The 17,775-nt window shown below is 38.1% G+C and overlaps 2 protein-coding genes across 5 annotated transcripts in view; one reads left to right on the top strand and one right to left on the bottom strand.

The window, feature by feature from the left end:
* dok7b (docking protein 7b) overlaps nucleotides 1–10,089 on the top strand; it is a 30,031-nt gene extending 19,942 nt beyond the window's left edge. For 2 of the 4 annotated variants that reach the window (XM_079811442.1, XM_079811443.1), the window contains 5 exons: nucleotides 528–1,360; nucleotides 6,342–6,399; nucleotides 6,796–6,876; nucleotides 6,971–7,117; nucleotides 7,811–10,087. In XM_079811442.1, the coding sequence (XP_079667568.1) occupies nucleotides 528–1,360; nucleotides 6,342–6,399; nucleotides 6,796–6,876; nucleotides 6,971–7,117; nucleotides 7,811–7,950 (1,259 nt within the window). In that variant the 3' untranslated portion in view covers nucleotides 7,951–10,087. Of the gene's footprint in view, nucleotides 1–527; nucleotides 1,361–6,341; nucleotides 6,400–6,795; nucleotides 6,877–6,970; nucleotides 7,118–7,810 lie in introns of all 4 variants that reach the window. The other 2 variants (XM_079811440.1, XM_079811441.1) reach the window with 2 other exon arrangements.
* An 88-nt stretch (nucleotides 10,090–10,177) lies between these two features.
* On the bottom strand, nucleotides 10,178–17,340 carry lrpap1 (low density lipoprotein receptor-related protein associated protein 1). The gene is made up of 8 exons (XM_079811444.1): nucleotides 17,059–17,340; nucleotides 16,740–16,884; nucleotides 16,470–16,600; nucleotides 16,230–16,350; nucleotides 11,963–12,118; nucleotides 11,780–11,862; nucleotides 11,440–11,616; nucleotides 10,178–11,286 (listed from the first exon to the last, which is right to left on the bottom strand). Exons 1-8 carry the CDS (start codon nucleotides 17,266–17,268, stop codon nucleotides 11,218–11,220), a joined length of 1,092 nt encoding a protein of 363 aa, XP_079667570.1. The 5' UTR covers nucleotides 17,269–17,340; the 3' UTR covers nucleotides 10,178–11,217.
* Nucleotides 17,341–17,775: the final 435 nt, after the last annotated feature.

The following is a 17,775-nucleotide window of genomic DNA, read 5'->3' as shown; positions in this document are numbered from 1 at the left end:
ATGCTTTTCACTTTAGAATACTGATCCAAATAACTAGTAACTAGGATTTGGTAATACTTGAGTCTTTTGAGACTTTATAATTAATTTTACATTATCCAAATTATAATTATGAACCTGTATATTAAATTTATTTGTTGTCTTCTGGGAGGTATGAAAAAATAGTAGTTTCTGATTAGCTAATAGTGAATTATCACATCCAACAATGTACAATTACTTACTGATTTATTAATCAGAGTTTCTTGTTAGTTAATAGTAGCCTAGTTACTAGAATGTTAATAGTGTGTAACTCATTTGCTCCTATGTAGTTATTCATTAATGACGGAACGGTATTCTAAAGTGTTGCCACATTTAGTAATACAATTATAAGGAACATGTAAAGATTCTTCAAAAATTCTTCTGTTACACCATAATAAAAATCAAATCATTAGTTTTTGTGTCACTTGCGTTTTTAAATGCATGCACAATGCTAACAAATGTTTCCAGGCAAACATTTGTTAATCCGCCCTCTCTTTGTCATAATTTGTCAGCCTCCACCTTCAGTTATGGCGCCTCCTTGGCAGGAGATGATCGGAGCATCTCCAGCTCCTCCTCTGAGACCAGTCATTCTGATAACAGCCTGGGCAGCCGCATGGCGATATGGCCCGAGCCAGTCAGACACCCCACTCCCATTGAACCATCATCATCGCCCCTGTTAGGAGTTGCAGGATCTAAAACTACAGCCTGTTCTGTCAGCACGTCCAGTGACGAGCGTCTATGTGGAGTAATGTTGGGAGGGCTTCGGCCCCCATCCAAGCCACCTCACCCTAGAGGCCTTCAAGAGGCGGGACGGCAGAGCTCAACAGACAGCGGTATCGCCACCGGGAGCCACTCCTCGTATTCTGGAAGCTTCTCCTCCTACACTGGTAGCATGGATATTGGGCATGGAGAGACTGATGAGTTTGGATCCTTAACAAGCCTCCCTCAGAACCCTAACTCAAACTCAAACTCCCTTCTCAACACTCCAGTACGGACAATTCCCCTGATTCCTGAGCACAAACCCTGTGTGTGCCCACTCAAAGAGGCTGCTCAAATGCAGGCCATCATGTACCAGGTACCCAGTCCACCTCTGCAGCATTACGACATCCCCCGCAGACTCCTACTACAACAATCCTCCAATCAGGAACAGTTTTTGACTGCTGTAGCCCAGGAACGGGGGCCTGAATATGGAGCTCTGGAACCAGAGGGCGTCCCTGCAGATGCCACCCCCAAACAAACTGTCCAATGGAGATTCAACTTGTATGGTGAAGGAGTAGCACCCCCCGAAGGCTTCACCGCATCACAATTACAGCCCGCCATCTGTCCTGACTGTGGGGGAGGAAAGGTAACAAGATTTGTTTTCTTGTTGATTTTTTTTGTGTCTTTCTGTGAGCAGTTCTTTACTGTTTTTTTTTTTTTTTAATATACCAGAACTGAATAACATTAGGTTTCATCAACAGTTCTCGCACATAAATTCTTTTCACTGATGCGCATGAAATACCATACTAAAATTATCTGACAGAGTTTCCTGCTGTATCTGACTCCTGTGAGCTTATTCTTTGTAGTGAATGGAATCAAAAAACATACAGCTTAGTCAGTGTAATCTGTTGTCTGTCGATTGTTTGTTGTGAATCAACAACATAAAGTGCGAACAGTGTAGTCAGATTTCAGAACAAATGACTGATTTAGTTATTTTTAGTGAATCAAACATAGCGTACAACTTTCTGTGAGACTTAAATCAGTGTTCTTTCTGTCTGGTTCTGAATATGTTCATAGTTAAAGATACACATTATGCATTTGTCAGGGTTTTTTTTTGAATGATTTAAAAAAAATTTTTTTATATAAGTCTCTTATGCTCACCAAGGCTGCATTTACTTGATCAAAAATACTGTTTTCTATTTGAATATATTGTAACATTTTAATTTATTCTTGTGATGGCAAAGCTGAATTTTCAGAATCATTACTCCAGTCTTCCGTCTCATGATCCTTCGTTATCATTCTGATATGCTGATGCCCAAGTGCTCAAGAAACATTTCTTATGATCAATGTTGAAACCAGTTTCAGTTTCAAAATTTATTTGAAATATAAAACTTTTTTAACATTACAAATGCCTTTGTCACTTTTAATTAATTTAATGTATAATTGCTGTATAAAAGTATCTATTTACAAAAAAAGACCCCAAACTTTTGAACATCTGTGTTTGTTTTGCATGTATATGTATAGTTAAAGCCAATTATAGGATTGCATTTATGCCAGCTCATAAAACAAAAGCACAACTTTTGCAAGTGTTGCAGTGGAATTGCTCTTTTTTTCCTTAACAGTTCTAAAAATATCATTATATTATATATAATAGGTATTATTATATAGGTAGGCTACCCGAGGCTGGTCACAGGGAGAATCACACTAGGCATCCGTTTAAAGGTTGTTCCAAATGAGGTTTAATACTTTAAAGGCAAGGAAGTGCAAAAGGTCCATAAAAACAATGGATAAGAGCAGAAATAAAAACAAAGGTTACAAAAAGAGTCTAAAAACTAGAACAGTTGAAGTACTAAAACTAGCACCAACTTCTTACTAACTGTTGGAGACCGAAGTTTCATGCTCAAGCAGCATTAACAACCTTAATATCAAGCTTCAAAACCACTCTCTGTTCCCACTGCCTCACTTCTGAAAACCCTTAAATGCAACATTTTCCTGCCTTTAGTTAATTGGAACATACCATTTTCTGTAAAAATAACCCTTGACTCTTTATACACTTCAGCAAGTTCCCTAAATAATAGTTAAGAGAAGGGTTTAAAAACAATCAATAAATACAACATGCAGTCATGAGAAAAACAAATATTGTCATTTGCACATCTGATATTTCCTAAATGAGTTAAAATGAGCATTCCCCACCTCCTAGGTTAGGCCCACGCCTCTAACAACAGGAAATAAAACAGTAAAACCCCACATGAACAATTACAATATGCATGATCTAAAGAACATTAAGGAGACAGTTTTGAGGAATGGAGAAGCTCCATCACAAACCGTTACAGAACCGTAATCGTTTAGAATTGGAACCAGAATTGTTAAATTCTTTATTTAAAGTCCCCCTGTGTTCAATTATTTTATCCCTTAGAACTCATCTTTGATGACCAAAATGACATATTTAAAAAAAAAATCCTGTGAAAAAAACCCCTTCATGCCTTAAAATAGCTTGAATGTAATTCTACACCATTGCTTCATTTAGTATACGCGGATCCATGGATATGCAAATTAACCCCTCATCCACTCGCTCACACCAGCTCAGAATACCTGACTCACTCTGTCAATTTTACTGCAGTAAACACTGCATAATGGAAAATGGAAATACTGGTTTAATCCAGCCATATATGTTTGACCCAGAAACTGATTCTGGAAGAGTGAATTATACACGCTCGTCTACAATTCGATGTATCAGAATGGTAATGCGTTTTATGTATTGCTCTTTACAACATCAGACACATAATGGTAATTATTATAATTTTGCTTGACTATGTTATCAAACAGCTAATAATGTGTTGCTAATGTTACACAAACCCGTTCGCCTTCTCAGTCTGCCATCTAAAAATTAGCATCCTTAGAAATGCTATGAACAACGTCAGTGTAGAAAGGCATATAGTTCATCATAACATCGTAATATACATCTTATACAGTACATAATTCACCCACCATATTGCTAAATGTACCCGATTTTTAATTTCAACAGTAAAATATACCGGTATAACCTGGCTTCTCTTGAGACTCCCCTGCTTCACAGCATAGTAATAATGATATGCTAAAGCCCACCTGCACGTTGACGTGGTTGGTTACAAGCATGGGCGACATTTGACTCTCGAGTTGGGGGGGGGGGGGGGGGTGCCCTCTTTTGCACCTCGCTTTTAAATCGTTAATTAAAGCGAAAGTAAAATGCGCACGACCACACAGGCATTTATAATGGTGCCACTGGACACGCACCAGACCCATTTTACTTACGCTTTAGCGCCAATTCGGGGGTAGCAGTTGTTTGAATGGTTTGTTCATTGTTATTCTTAATGACAAACTTACTTAAATAGGCGCTTTTACATTTCGTGTTGAAACCAAATCTTCCGCAGACGTCTTGTCAGTCAGCTCCTCACTCTCGTGATAAATGAAATCTGACTCCTGCTGCTGGTCTGTGCTGCGACTCATATTCGGCTCACACTGCACGGTCCGTTTTTAATTGTAGTGTCTGTTCTCTAACTGAACTAAATGATTTTTACTACTCTAAAAATCTAAACGATGGTGGTGCCGCGGTAGACAAGTGATGTAACCGGTGTTGCGGCTGAACCGTCAACACACGACTATGGCAACAAGCCTACTAGACCGACTCTCTGAAACAGTGAGTTTTTCTTGCTTTTGCTCTGAACGGGCCATTGATGAGGGTTTGAAGGCTCAGGACGTGCGCTGTCTGTGGCGGCATGACTAACCGCTCCAACTTGGTGTGAATTTGGATATAAAGAAATGACATTAAATTATGCAAATCAGTGCAGCTAACAAACAAATCTGCTTTGATTAAAGCAGATAACTATTCAGCTATTTCCGAACTAAATGGATCATTTGTCAAAGTATTGCAGACAAACTGTTCTCTAGATTTGGAGTAGAACTTTACCAACAAAATCAGACATCTGCAACATCTCAGGGTGGTGTTGATTGAGCATTAGTCTTTCGTTATGCACTCCTCTAATCATGGAATCCAGCGATCCAACACAAATCTGAAGACTGTTCCAGCCGTCTGTGTCTCTGGATCATGCTCAGCCATCATGTTGATGCATCAGTGGGGAGGCAAAGCTTGTTTGCAGAGTGAATTTAAATGCATTTGTCATCCCGCCACATGCTCCGGGTTGATCTGAGAATGCAGTAATAAGCCACAAAAACAGCCTGCTTTGACCAAACAGCGAAAAGAAAAAAAAAATCAAAGGCAATCAATATTTCACACTGAAAAACATTTCACTCTCAGTACTGTGGCTCACAGCATTCAATACCTTTGTGCAGTAGTGGCATAATTTCAGCTGCTTATTTTGACCGTAAGCATGTTTTTCCATTTTTACTAGGTGTAGGTGTAGTCATCTTTGCTCTCTGTAAATGTTAATTTAAATATATAAATAACAACAGCAATAGCCGAAAAGAAGCAATTCAGTGTCAGAAAAAAATATCTGATATTTGCTTTTCATATATTACCACAGTTTAGTTCAACAGTGATTTTGCTCATACTTTATATTAGGTGTGTTTAACTACTATGTATTTACTTAAAAAAATGTTTGGCACAATGTACTTATTGGGCCCTATCAAACATCAGGCGTAATGTGTTTTTTGCTAGTTTCGGCCTGATGCAGTTATCTTTTTTACATCCAGCGCCATGTTGTTTAAATAGCAAATGCACTCACGCCCATGTGTTCGCCCATGGGCAAGCTGGTCTGAAAACTAGGTGTGTCCAGGCACATTGTTGGCGCATTGCTATTTTGAGGTAACTGAAAACGACTGCATTGACCAACAAACACCTGGTGTAAAGTCAATAGTGCAGTATTTTTTTGTCATTTAAAGGGTGCGTTAGTAATATGTGCATATAGGCATATCTGTGCCAATATGCTTAATAATTTTTTTTTTCATTTATTAATAAAACATTGTTAGCTAACTGTGTGCTTTATATTTATATATGTACATTTCTGAAATACATAACTGTCTTGGACACAGTCTCATCTGATAACAAATACTAATGTAATGTAGACGCATGCATTTTCTGTGAAGCTGCTTTGAAACAATCTGGATGGTGAAAAGCGCTATATAGAAATAAATGTGTGAATTGAATATATATGTGGGTGCACAACGCCTGTACACTCTGCTTATTACACACACAGGGACACGCAACAGCACACAAGGATTCGGACACACCCTAAGTGTGCATCTGCGCCATGATCTTCTGACCATACGCTCAGATCGTTAAAATAGGGCCCTTTGTGTTCATGTTGTATAGAGGGTACCCTGTCCCTAACCTTACAAGGGTAAGGTTAGGGACAGGTTTGAGATAAGGAAATGGTCAACAGTAATTATATGCAGGAATTTTCAAATCTAAAAACATGTATATACATTGTATTAAATTATTAATTTAGATGTTAGTACACAGTAGTTAAAGGTAAATATAATATAAAATGGGACCGATTTTGAAATATGTTGGCAATAGCAGCAGGAGGAGCAGAAATGGCTGGCTCTGTCATTTAAAAGAAAATAAATGCACTGTTAAACAAGTCTACTGCTGCTTTGGGATTTCTGAATCACTTGTGTGTTTCTTGTAGGTGGAGGAGAAAAGCAGATGTGAGATCAGAAGCAGTTCTGAGCAGCAGAAGACTGATGGTGAGCATCATATCTGCTTTTGAAATGATAATGATGGCAAAGGGCCCTGAATACATATTTTCTTAGTCAGGTAAAAGTACTTGGATGTCATTTCAACAGGAAGTGCATCAGCAATGCCTCTCTCATCCCTAAGTACATAAAGCTTTCAAGCAGATCATTGTCTGTATCGACTGATAAAGTGATTCTAGTCTCAGCATCGACATGTTGCAGCTAAACATAGTAGCCATGAGGAGAAATTGCAATGCTTTGTTGTCACTGGATATCTGATGTTTGTGTGTGTAATATGCAAAGTCAGATTGTTTTCAGCTGATTACACCAACAATTTAATGATTTGGATCATACATCTGAGTGTATTTTGATTCTAAATAAATGGCTTTGGGTTTTTGTCCTACTCAGCAGATCCAAAAGGCAATTACGAGCAGATGGCATTCATGACTGATGCATCCAAGTGGCCACAGTTCAGAGCTGGAGAGTATGGTAATTGAGATGCCCCTTCTTATATATCACCAGCCAATCACCGCATTTCATTCGCTCGATTTCATTGGTAACTGTGTTGCGTCTTATCTTACAGGAGATACAGGACTGACAGTTATTGACAAACTTCAAGGTGATTCCATTAACTATGTGAATATCCCCATCAGTCCTACGTCTAAACGACAGCTGCACTATATGGAATTGGATCTGCAGGACCGTCCAGAGTCAAGCCACACTGTCAGAGGTACGTTGTGTTACTCACATATTTACTACTCATTACCTTTACAATATACTTACCCATTCAAAAGTTTGGGGTCAGTAAGATCACCAAGGTTATATTAATTTGAAAGTAAAGTAAAAACAGTAATATTGTGAAATATTATTACATTTTAAAATAACTGTTATATTTTAATATATTTAAAAATGCAATTTATTCCTGTGGTGGTAAAGCTGAATTTTCAGTATCATTACTCCAGTTTTCAGTGTCACGTGATCCTTCAGAAATCATTCTAATATGCTGATTTGGTGCTCAAGTAATATATTTTTCATATTTTCCATTCATAGATGAATTTGGTTCAAAACAACAACATTTATTTGAAATGGAAATCTTTTGTAACATCATACGTCATGTCTTTACCATCGCTTTAATTGAATGCAAACTTTCTGTTAGAATTCGATTACCACTTCTACAAAACTCTCTGACATGATATCATGGGAAGAGAATGAAACATACACACACAAGATGCGTTCAAGGTGCATTTGGACGATTGTGTAAATTGCTGGTATCTGGAGGTCTCTCTATTTTAGGTGTGAAAACAAATGACTTTCAGCTGTGTTGACATTATTATAAAATGTTATAAGCAGGTAACAGAAGCTTGCACATTTAAAAAGTTGTTAATAAATCCATTGTTGTTTGTTTTATTGTGTTTGTAATCAGCGGCCGGCTCCAGCACTAAATATGCCCACATTGACATCACTGCTACTGAGACAGCGCAGAGGGTGGGAGCCCAGCATGCACAGGGCCGAGAGGAGAGACTACAGGAACTAGAACAGAAAAGGAGAGGAACGCTCACCTGAACATAGAACAAAGTGGAGTTCAAATGCCTGAGATCACTGAAAATGTTCAAAATAGTTTTTCACTTGTTACAATTGTGAGCAAATTTGTAAAAAAAAACCACAAAAAAACAATTTACTTGCATCCACTGAAGCATAAAACGTGGTTTTACATAAACTTTAACGTTCAGCTTCGCATCAGCATAACTACGCCATCACTGCAGTTGCAGATTCGTGAGAGTATTCACACTGGAAGCGTATGTATACTCACAGCAGCGGCTCCAAAGTTACATATAGGTGAGCATTTCTTTACAAAAACAACTATACATTTGTTTTTTGAAGTTGGTAATTTATAAACTTGATAGTCTTGAAAGTTTGTTAACATGGGGAGGTGTACAACATTCGCATGTAAACGATATACAACAAACAACCAAGAAAACAACTCCGATCATGTCGTTTCAGTCATACTTCGATATGTTTAAGTTTCATTTGGGTAGTGCCTATATACCTGTCCGCATTACAAAATAAACTAAAAGAAAGTTTATACATCATATTTTATGGCTAGTTTACTTTAGTTTTTTTTATAAAACACCATACTTTTACCCAAACCTAATAATTAAAAACAAGTGTAAATGGGTAAATCTTCTATAAATACTTTTTTATGCTTAATTTTCTTTTCTGACATACTCCAGTTCTTGTTAAAACACACTAGACATGCTTATTATCTGCATTTTGAGTGCTTATTGTGTTATTTTGTCCATCAGAAAAAGTGTGCTTTCACTTTAACTTAGCACGAGTAGCGCAGCAAAAATAGACTCAGCGTTGAAACCATCGCTTCACTGCTGCTCACGCGGCGCTCCTGCTCCCGGTGTGAATGCACTCATTGGTTAGCATGCACACCAAAAAAAAAAAGTGCTGCTCACGCTTGCGGTGTGAAACGGCTGCTTAAGAGTACATGCAGCTCAAATGCTGTGGTCATTATTAAAGCAATAAAGTAACATATTAAGAAATTCTGAAATTCACATTTTTATAATTCAACTTTTCACTTAGCCTGACAAGCCAGACCCACATCAAGATGTTGGGTCTGGGAACTCACCATTGACAGGGCTCAATCCGAGGGGCGGGATAAACGGTGGTCTTTCAAATTCCCTCTGCACACAATAGGATAGCTCTACAACCAACCAGAGCAACCAAGAAGGTGAAGCGGAGCTAGTTGATAGATTAAACTTTCGCCGTATCAGGTCGGCAAAACTTCCTTTCTTAAGAATGACTTTAGTGTCGTTCTTTTCTCAAAGAAAAGCTTAACTCCAAGTCTTCCAGAGTCGCGGCCAAAGCCGATTCAAAAGACCGCTGTTCGCCAGCTTCTTTGGTTTCAAGAAGCACATGGAATCGCAGCAGCTCTGCCATCATTATGTTAAGCCCGCCCACCGACTCTATACACGATGTGATTGGCCTGACCAGTTTGGTTTTTCCAGCTCGCAAGCCAACGGAGAGTTGCTAGACGCCCTGGCTGCAAAATTATATTTGCTGCCGCTAGGGTGTGTCTAGATTTCTAGGCAACTTTTCACTCAGATTTTGCTGAAAAATGTGTTAAGTTAGAGAATTGTCGAATTTAATCATTTTTACTTGTGGTCTCTCAGATGTTTATACTCTAATGATTATCGGTGGTTCTCAACCTGAGGTCCAGGGCCCGCTATGGGCATTTCAGTACGACTTAAATATATTGAACTTAAATCTAATTATTGCTTTTAATGAAGAACAGAGTTCATTACATTTCTTGATCAATGTATTGACTCGTTGTTTAAAAAAGGCTTGAAAAGCAATGTTCTCATAATTGTGATTCTGGTGGGCTTTCGGTTGAGAACCACTGCTGTATTTGCTAAATGTATTTCTGCATTGTATTTTATGTACAAGTTTGTGGATGAGTGTATTGTTGTCCGTGGTTAAGATTTGCATGGAATTAGAAAAGTTATAAATCTGAAAACGGATCCCGGATGCAACAACTTTGTTGACAACTGTAAATATATACTTCCTTTGGTGACCAATTTTGTTCTGTACATTTACATATTTCATGAGAAACGTACTGTATTTTTTTTTCTTTCAAATATTATTTTCAGAAATTTCTATATTGACTAACTATGATAAAAATTATATAACAGTGACTAAAGATGCTCATCCTTTAAATGCATTATCACAATCACTCAATGGCAGCTCAACATGTCACCCATTTGTAATCGTCAGAAAACACAAGGCTTTGCCAGTTTGTTTTATTATAAAATGTGCAACATGAAATGAGTAGAGCGTGGACGTGTACAAAACCGAGCCTATTATTTATAAAGATCACATTCCTGATAGTTCATTACAATGCTGGATTATAGGATTTGTATGAATATGAAGATTTTAAATCACAAACTGTTAGATTAGTAATAAGAGTGCTTATAGATTAAAGAATTTTATGGCAAATCTTAGTGTCTACCTGATGGAACTGTTTAAACAGTGAGGATGTTGATTCAAATCTACCTTGGGACAAACACTGTCAATCATAGAAATGTACCCAATGCTATTTAGTGATTCAGTCAATATTATGGTTGACTCAAGGTCTGCTTTGCCAAATATATCTAATGTTGTGCATGAGCTCGACTTCTCTTTCTCCACACCTTTTTCCTGACAAAGTTTAGCTGTTAACAGAAATTATATTTAAAGCAAGCCTGTGCAGGGATGGCACTGTTGTTTATGAAGGGTTCTCATTCTGCAACCTTTAAATCTAGGATGCTCAGGTATAAAAAAAGTGAACTATTAAAATGAAAGCCTACAAAGTTTATATTAAAAACTTTGAGATCTTTTTCAGGTGTGAAAGCTTTATGCCGTGTGCATATGTTGTAGAGGAATGTTATATTCTTTTGCACCCACGTTTGTGGGATGTTACACGCGTTTCCGTGTGCGTTTGCTGTTGTTAAGCAACTATTATTACAACATAAATTGAGTCACACTAATTTTTCCACAACAGAATGTGGATAACATACATCAGCATCAGTAGTCATTTGCTGTCCAAACATTAAACGGGAAATGAGCAACAAAAGCAGAACTGATCACCACTCAGAGTACCGTTGCAAAAAAAATATATAAACAAATCATAATTTACTGAATATTCTAGCTTCCCAATGGAAATGTTAAATTCATGTACAATATGCCCTACCTTTGTAACCCCAACAAATCTGTGTTGGATAACATTTTAGAATACTGCATATGTGACCACTGAACGATTATAGGTAATTCAGCTAACAGTAATCTTCAAAGTTCATTGTGTTGCAATCCATTTTGGGAAATCTTATTCGTCAAATCCTGCAAGTGTTTCTTCATCTAAAGGAGAAATAAAAAGCATCATGGCGTTAGTACAGATTTTGAAACACACTGCACAACATATTTTCTGCATGGAAATGTATAGGAAAAAAGCCAAAAAGTACAATCACCAACAAAAAAAACATTATTCTAAAACCCAGTTTGAAGCTCTACCTTGTATCCCATTTCTCGTGCTTTCTCAGCAAGCGTGTTGTATTTCTCTTTGTTTCTCATGATGTGTTCTTTGTCTCCCAGGGCTTCCACATGCCTCAGTTTCTGATGAGACAGTTCCAGCTGCTCCTGATAGTGCTGGTGCTTCTCCACCTTTGTTTCAAAGTGTCTAAGTTCCTCCTGAATGAAAAAAAAAAAAAAAAACAAGACTCCAGATAAGCATATTATGCCGAAAGCTTGTGTTTGTAAGGCAATGCATATTAAAACTAAATTGAAATGCAATATATAGCAGTAACATTAGATGGGCAGAACATATTCAGGCTATGACATAAGCAAAGCTTACTTTAAGAGAATCAAGTTCGTCTTCACTCAGATTAGATCTTTTTGCCATTTCCCAAAGTTCTATGACTCTTGGCTCCTTAAATTCTGCCATAAGGAAAGATGTGTGTGTGAGAGAGAGAGCATTGGAAAGTCATGAAGCAATTCATTTGTAAAACACAGATTTAATCTTAGCAAAGGTAGCCACCACTGTCAGCACTGTAACCCTCATGGGTGATCTTGCGGAGTCGTTCAAAGCCCTGGTTAAGGTCCCTCATTCTCTGCTTCAGATCTGCATGTTTCTGATGGAGAACATGTTCCTTCACTTCGCCCTCCAGAGGACTGATTACGTTCTTATGGATCTCTGATGGAAAGAACAGACATTTGAAGAAGATTGAGTATCTGCACAAGAGGTTGAAATTGAAACAGACCCATTATTAAAGGTGCAGTGTGTAATGTTTATGAGGATCTATTGACAAAAATGCAATATAATGGTGCATCTCAATAAATTGTCGTGGAAAAGTTCATTTATTTCAGTAATTAAACTTAAAAGGTTAAACTAATATCTTATATAGACTCATTGCATGCAAAGTGAGTTATTTCAAGCCTTTATTTGTTATAATTTTGATGATTATGGCTTACAGCTTATGAAAACCCCAAATTCAAAATCTCAGAAAATTTGAATATTGTGAAAAGGTTCAGTATTGTAGGCTCAAAGTGTCACAAATGAATCCAAAACATCTGCAAAGGGTTCCTGAGCCTTTAAATGGTCTCAGTCTGGTTCAGCACAATTCACAATAATGGGAAGACTGCTGACCTGACAGCTGTGCAGAAAACAATCATTGACACCTTCCACAAGGAGGGAAAGCCTCAAAAGGTAATTGCAAAAGAAGTTGGATGTTCTCAAAGTGCTGTATCAAAGCACATTAATAGAAAGTCAAGTGGAAGGGAAAAGTGTGGAAGAAAAAGGTGCACAAAATGCAGGGATGACCACAGCCTGGAGACGATTGTCAGGAAAAGGCCATTCAAATGTGTGGGGGAGCTTCACAAGGAGTGGACTGAGGCTGGAGTTACTGGAGACGGATTCTGGACATGGGCTTCAAATGTCATCAGAAGCGTCTTTCCTGGGCTAAAGAAATAAAGAACTGGTCTGTTGCTCAGTGGTCTAGTCCTCTCTTCTGACGAGAGCACATTTTGCATCTCATTTGGAAACCAAGGTCCCAGAGTCTGGAGGAAGAATGGAGAGGCACACAGTCCAAGAAGTCCAGTGTGAAGTTTCCACAGTCTGTGTTGGTTTGGGGAGCCATGTCACTGGCTGGTGTTGGTCCACTGTGCTTTATTAAGTCCAGAGTCAACGCAGCTGTCTACCAGGACATTTTAGAGCACTTCATGCTTCCTTCAGAAGACAAGCTTTATGGAGATGCTGACTTCATTTTCCAGCAGGACACTGCCAAAAGTACCAAAACCTGTTTCAGTGACCATGGGAATCTATGACCATGGGAATCTATAGAGAATCTATGGGGCATTGCCAAGAGATAGATGAGAGACATGAGACCGAACAATGCAGAAGAGCTGAAGGCCGCTATTGAAGCATCCTGGTCTTACACAACACCTCAGCATTGCCACAGGCTGATAGCATCCATGTCACGCCATGCAAAAGGGGCCCAAACCAAGTACTGAGTACATATGCATGATTATACTTTTCAGAGGGCTGACATTTCTGTATTTAAAATCCCTTTTTTTTAAATTGATTTCATGTAATATTCTAATTTTCTGAGATTTTGAATTTGGGGTTTTCATAAGCCATAATCATTAAAATTATAACAAATAAAGGCTTGAAATATCTCTTTGCATACAATGAGTCTATATAATATATTAGTTTCACCTTTTAAGTTGAATTACTGAAATAAATTAACTTTTCCACAACATTCTAATTTATGGAGATGCACCTGTACATAACTATGTTTTCAGTGGTGTATGAACACCTTACATATTTAACCGTAATACTTTTCTTACCATAGAATGAGCCATTTCTATCTACATACACCGCTGGTCCCCTTATAGTGGAGTCACCATTTTGCGCCGCAATGTTTTCTACAGTAGCCCTAAATGGACAAACTGCTCTCTCTGCGGTCTCAGACGACAACATCTTTGTCCTTTGTCGGCCCCCGTAGCTTCACTGTGCTTCCAAAGGGAGGGGTGAACGGTGGGCGGTTGCAATTCGCAACCTCATCGCTAGATGGCGCTAAAATTTACACAGTGCACCTTTAAACTAAATGGGGTGTTTTTCCCAAAAGCAGTGTTAGCCAACTATGTTTGCAAGTTCTGAAATTACTAACACAGTTAAATGTTTCAGTGTTTCTCAAAACCACAGTTCCAACAAACAGTCGCAAACAAACATTGCAAATTTGTGTGGTTGGAACTACAGCTCTCGACCTGTGATTAGAAGCATAGTTTCTTGTTAGTATGACATGCGGACTTAAAGGGTTACTTCAGCGATTAGCATTAAGCTTTGTATCAGTAAAAACCCGGTAGTATATTCAAATGATGGTGCTAGAGACTACAGCCAGTAGTAGGAGCTAGTTCCGCATGTCATCAACCCGCCCACAGGGGGTGGGATCTCACTCACAGAATGTAAATGCGCACGGTCGCTCAGGTATTCATCATAACGGAGCGGTGCGGAGCAAATCGAGTGATTTCAATGAATTCATATGAAAGTTAAGCTTCCACAGGCATGAACTGAAAACGTGCCAGACTGGACACGCACCGTGAATGACTGTGAGGCCGTGAATGAATGCCGTGCTTAACTCAGCTCAGCTCTGACTCCTGCTGTGTTTGTGCTGCGACTCTCGTTTGGCTCACAGTGTATTGAACAGACACGTTCAGTTTTTTAATTGTAGTGTCTATTCTCTAACTGAACTAAATTATTTTATTACTATAAAAATCAAAACAACGGTGGGGTGGTGCCGTGGAGGACAAGTGATAACCGGTAGCCATGGCTTGGGAGTGGCCTCGTAGGGCAGCGAAGCAAGTGCATTCTGGGAGTTGTTGTCTTTCATCCACATGAGCCAAAAATACATTTTCTGGCTTTTCTCAGTCTAGAAGGCACCATCTTCTAAAATAATTTCACATTTCTACTACATAAATTACCCAATTTAAATACACATTCATCTTCCCAGTGGTGAAGTATCCCTTTAAACAGATCATGCTCTTGGGGCACAATAGGCAAGCTAACATGCAGTACATTTTGTATCTTTCATTTTATTTAAATATTAGGGGTGTAACGGTACACAAAACTGACGGTTCGGTACGTACCTCGGTTTTGAAGTCACGGTTCAGTACAGCAGTTTTAAAAAATGCCTTTTTATTTATTTTTTATTAAACAGTGGTTTACTGAAAAAATGGTCTCTGTCCTTAAATGAATTAAATTATAACTAAAAGTTTCTTAAAGATAATGCTGTAAACTATAAAGGGAGCCTTTACTTACACATTATTACTATAATTCAGCCTATATATAGCCAAACTATGAGCCTATATTCAGCTGATATTCATGTTTAGATATAGGATAATCAACACTCAAATAACACATTGTGTACAAAGATGTAAACTTCACATAAGGCATGAACTTCATGTTTTTGCATGAACTCCTAAATATAATTATAAAATTATGTTTTTTTCTCCAATTCGTTGTTGAAATATAATCTTAGTGACTGTCCTTTTCATGACAGATTTATCTAAACATAGCATTAAATAATCAAGACATCACTAACAGGTTAAGTAAAATTTACCGAAAGCCCTGTATCGAACGGTTCGGTACGAATACGTGTACCGTTACACCCCTATTAAATATACATACATTTCATTCTATATATTTTTAACGTGAATCAAACATCAAATTAAAACAAAACATTGAGGAACAAAAATAGTGAATTAGTCCTTGTTCGTTCCAGCAGAAATTATACTTTGGAGAAAACTGATGACTAAATAAAGTGCATGTCTCAATTAAAAATGAACCGCTTTTTGTTATGTGTGTAAGTGAATTTCAATAATTGGACATTAATTACGATATTTTTGAATATTCAGCAGAATTTATTACTCCACCACCTACGTGATGTCATTAACCTAATTTCTTTATTGTTAAATCAACATGGTTTAAAAGACGTAGGTCCCATGCTACTATGGTTGTGTGACTAACTAGTTAATATCTCCAACGACACATTGTACTACAGTGGTTAAAGCAGCGGGTTACATCGTTGTATGGGAAATCGTTGTACAATGGACAAAATCAAGTCCCATCAGACATTTTTTCTTGTTCGAGAAGCCGTTTCACTCAGATGCAAGTCACAATAGGGAAGAAAAGATTATCGCAACTTCCATTTTTCAAGCCAACTTTAAGGATTTTGGATATTCCAATTAGAGGTCCTATGTTATGATTCTATGAGATATCTTGGCACTAAACACGACAAAACTCTTACCTTCTGTCCGGCTGACAGTGTCCATGACAATGTTATACTCATTGACTCTGTCTATGTGGTGCTTGAACTCTCTCTGAAGGGTCTGGAGTTCCTCATCAGAGAACTTTCCAGAAGTCTTGGCCTGACGATCAAAGGTTGAAGAGAACATTTAAGCAAAGTTAGTAATAAGTGAGCAAGTCTTTAAACCTGCAAATGAGTTACACATTCACACTCTAGTGGTTGTTTTGTCACATCGGTTACCTTGTTCCACAGCTTGTCCAGCCTTGGGTCATCAAATGTATCTCCCTCTTTAACATCATGATCTTTCAGTCTGTTGCTGTCCAATGTCCGAGTGTCTTTTTTCCCATCCATTCCATACTTTGCAAGAATAACTGTGCAACAAAGTAAAGTTTTATATCTATACACTATAACTTCCAGTTGCAATAATACATATGTCAACAAAGAACTGTGTTTGTCAAGCATTTTCATATGTAACACTATATAAACCAAACAAAAAGAGTCAAATCATACTATTAAAATTGCGTCTGAGCTTGGCTTCTCTCTCCCCATCCTCGTCCAATCCTTCTGCTTTCAGTTTTTTCCACTGAAGTTCATCTTTCTCCTGGATCTTCAAGTCACTGTGCAGTTCTGACAGCCTTACTGGTGCAAGCTGCATCTAAAGCAGAACAGGTGATGGGCAGAAGCATTATAATTCTCAAGAGCAGCAATGAAATACTAGAATGAGATGTAAATACAGTGACACAAGAAGAATGACAATCAGAACATCTGATAACTCTAGTCAAAATCAATATTCATAGATTGTATATTTTTAATCGGTCACATCACTTACCCTTATCGCCTTTTCCCAGATCTGATTAAGTTTGGCAATCCTGAATTCCACCTGATTATTGCTTTTATCAGATGCCTTTTGTTCATTCATTTCTTTCGAGTACTTCCCCGCCATTGCTCCAATAACAAAAAAAGAAATCAAAATTAAAAACTGCATTTTCATTCTGACACACGAGAAGCGAATTAGTAAACAATGCGTAAGTGTGTGCATCTGCAGCGCTATTCAGGAAGCGCTTCGAGAATCATACGGCGTTCACATGCCTGAATTCCTGCTTCGCAGTGCATCATGGGCATTGGAGTTTTACATTTCTTAGACATTCCCTCTTTGGCACGAGGGATTCGACATTTAAAGACTTCAAATCCCAGACAGCGCTGCTTTACTTGTTAACTAGTAACAACGGGATTTGAGCAAATGAGATCAAACCACGCACTGGGAATGAGGGGAAGCCAACTAGCAGCCATATGATGTCTTGCTTATTGAAACCACCCACAAGATTAGATTTTAAATCACAAACACAGTGTTAGCCCATATGCTGGACTTCAAATAAAATAAAATCCAATACATGGAAAGCGAAATTCACCCATTATTGCCAGCTGTAACAGGGTTACTAGAGGTGTGAACACCGTTTTGCAATCTGTCTTCCTCAAGCCTGGTACCTATACTGCAATTTGTCTCTGCCAATTTTCCCAATTAGAATGCTAGTAGTAGTACCCTACT

Source organism: Gobio gobio, assembly GCF_949357685.1.
Source record: "Gobio gobio genome assembly, chromosome: 3".
Classification (NCBI taxonomy): Eukaryota; Metazoa; Chordata; class Actinopteri; order Cypriniformes; family Gobionidae; genus Gobio; species Gobio gobio.
The sequence above is the reverse complement of the archived record's forward strand: the minus strand, read 5'-3'. Positions and strand labels throughout refer to the sequence as shown.

Excerpts from the sequence above, each read along its gene's own strand:
- lrpap1 (XM_079811444.1), bottom strand. The coding sequence starts at position 17,268 with ATGCACACACTTACGCATTGTTTACTAATTCGCTTCTCGTGTGTCAGA. Across the intron at positions 12,119-16,229 it reads CACTGTCAGCCGGACAGAAG|AGATCCATAAGAACGTAATC; the intron begins GTAAGAGTTTTG and ends TCTTTCCATCAG. Across the intron at positions 11,617-11,779 it reads ACGAACTTGATTCTCTTAAA|GAGGAACTTAGACACTTTGA; the intron begins GTAAGCTTTGCT and ends TTTTTCATTCAG.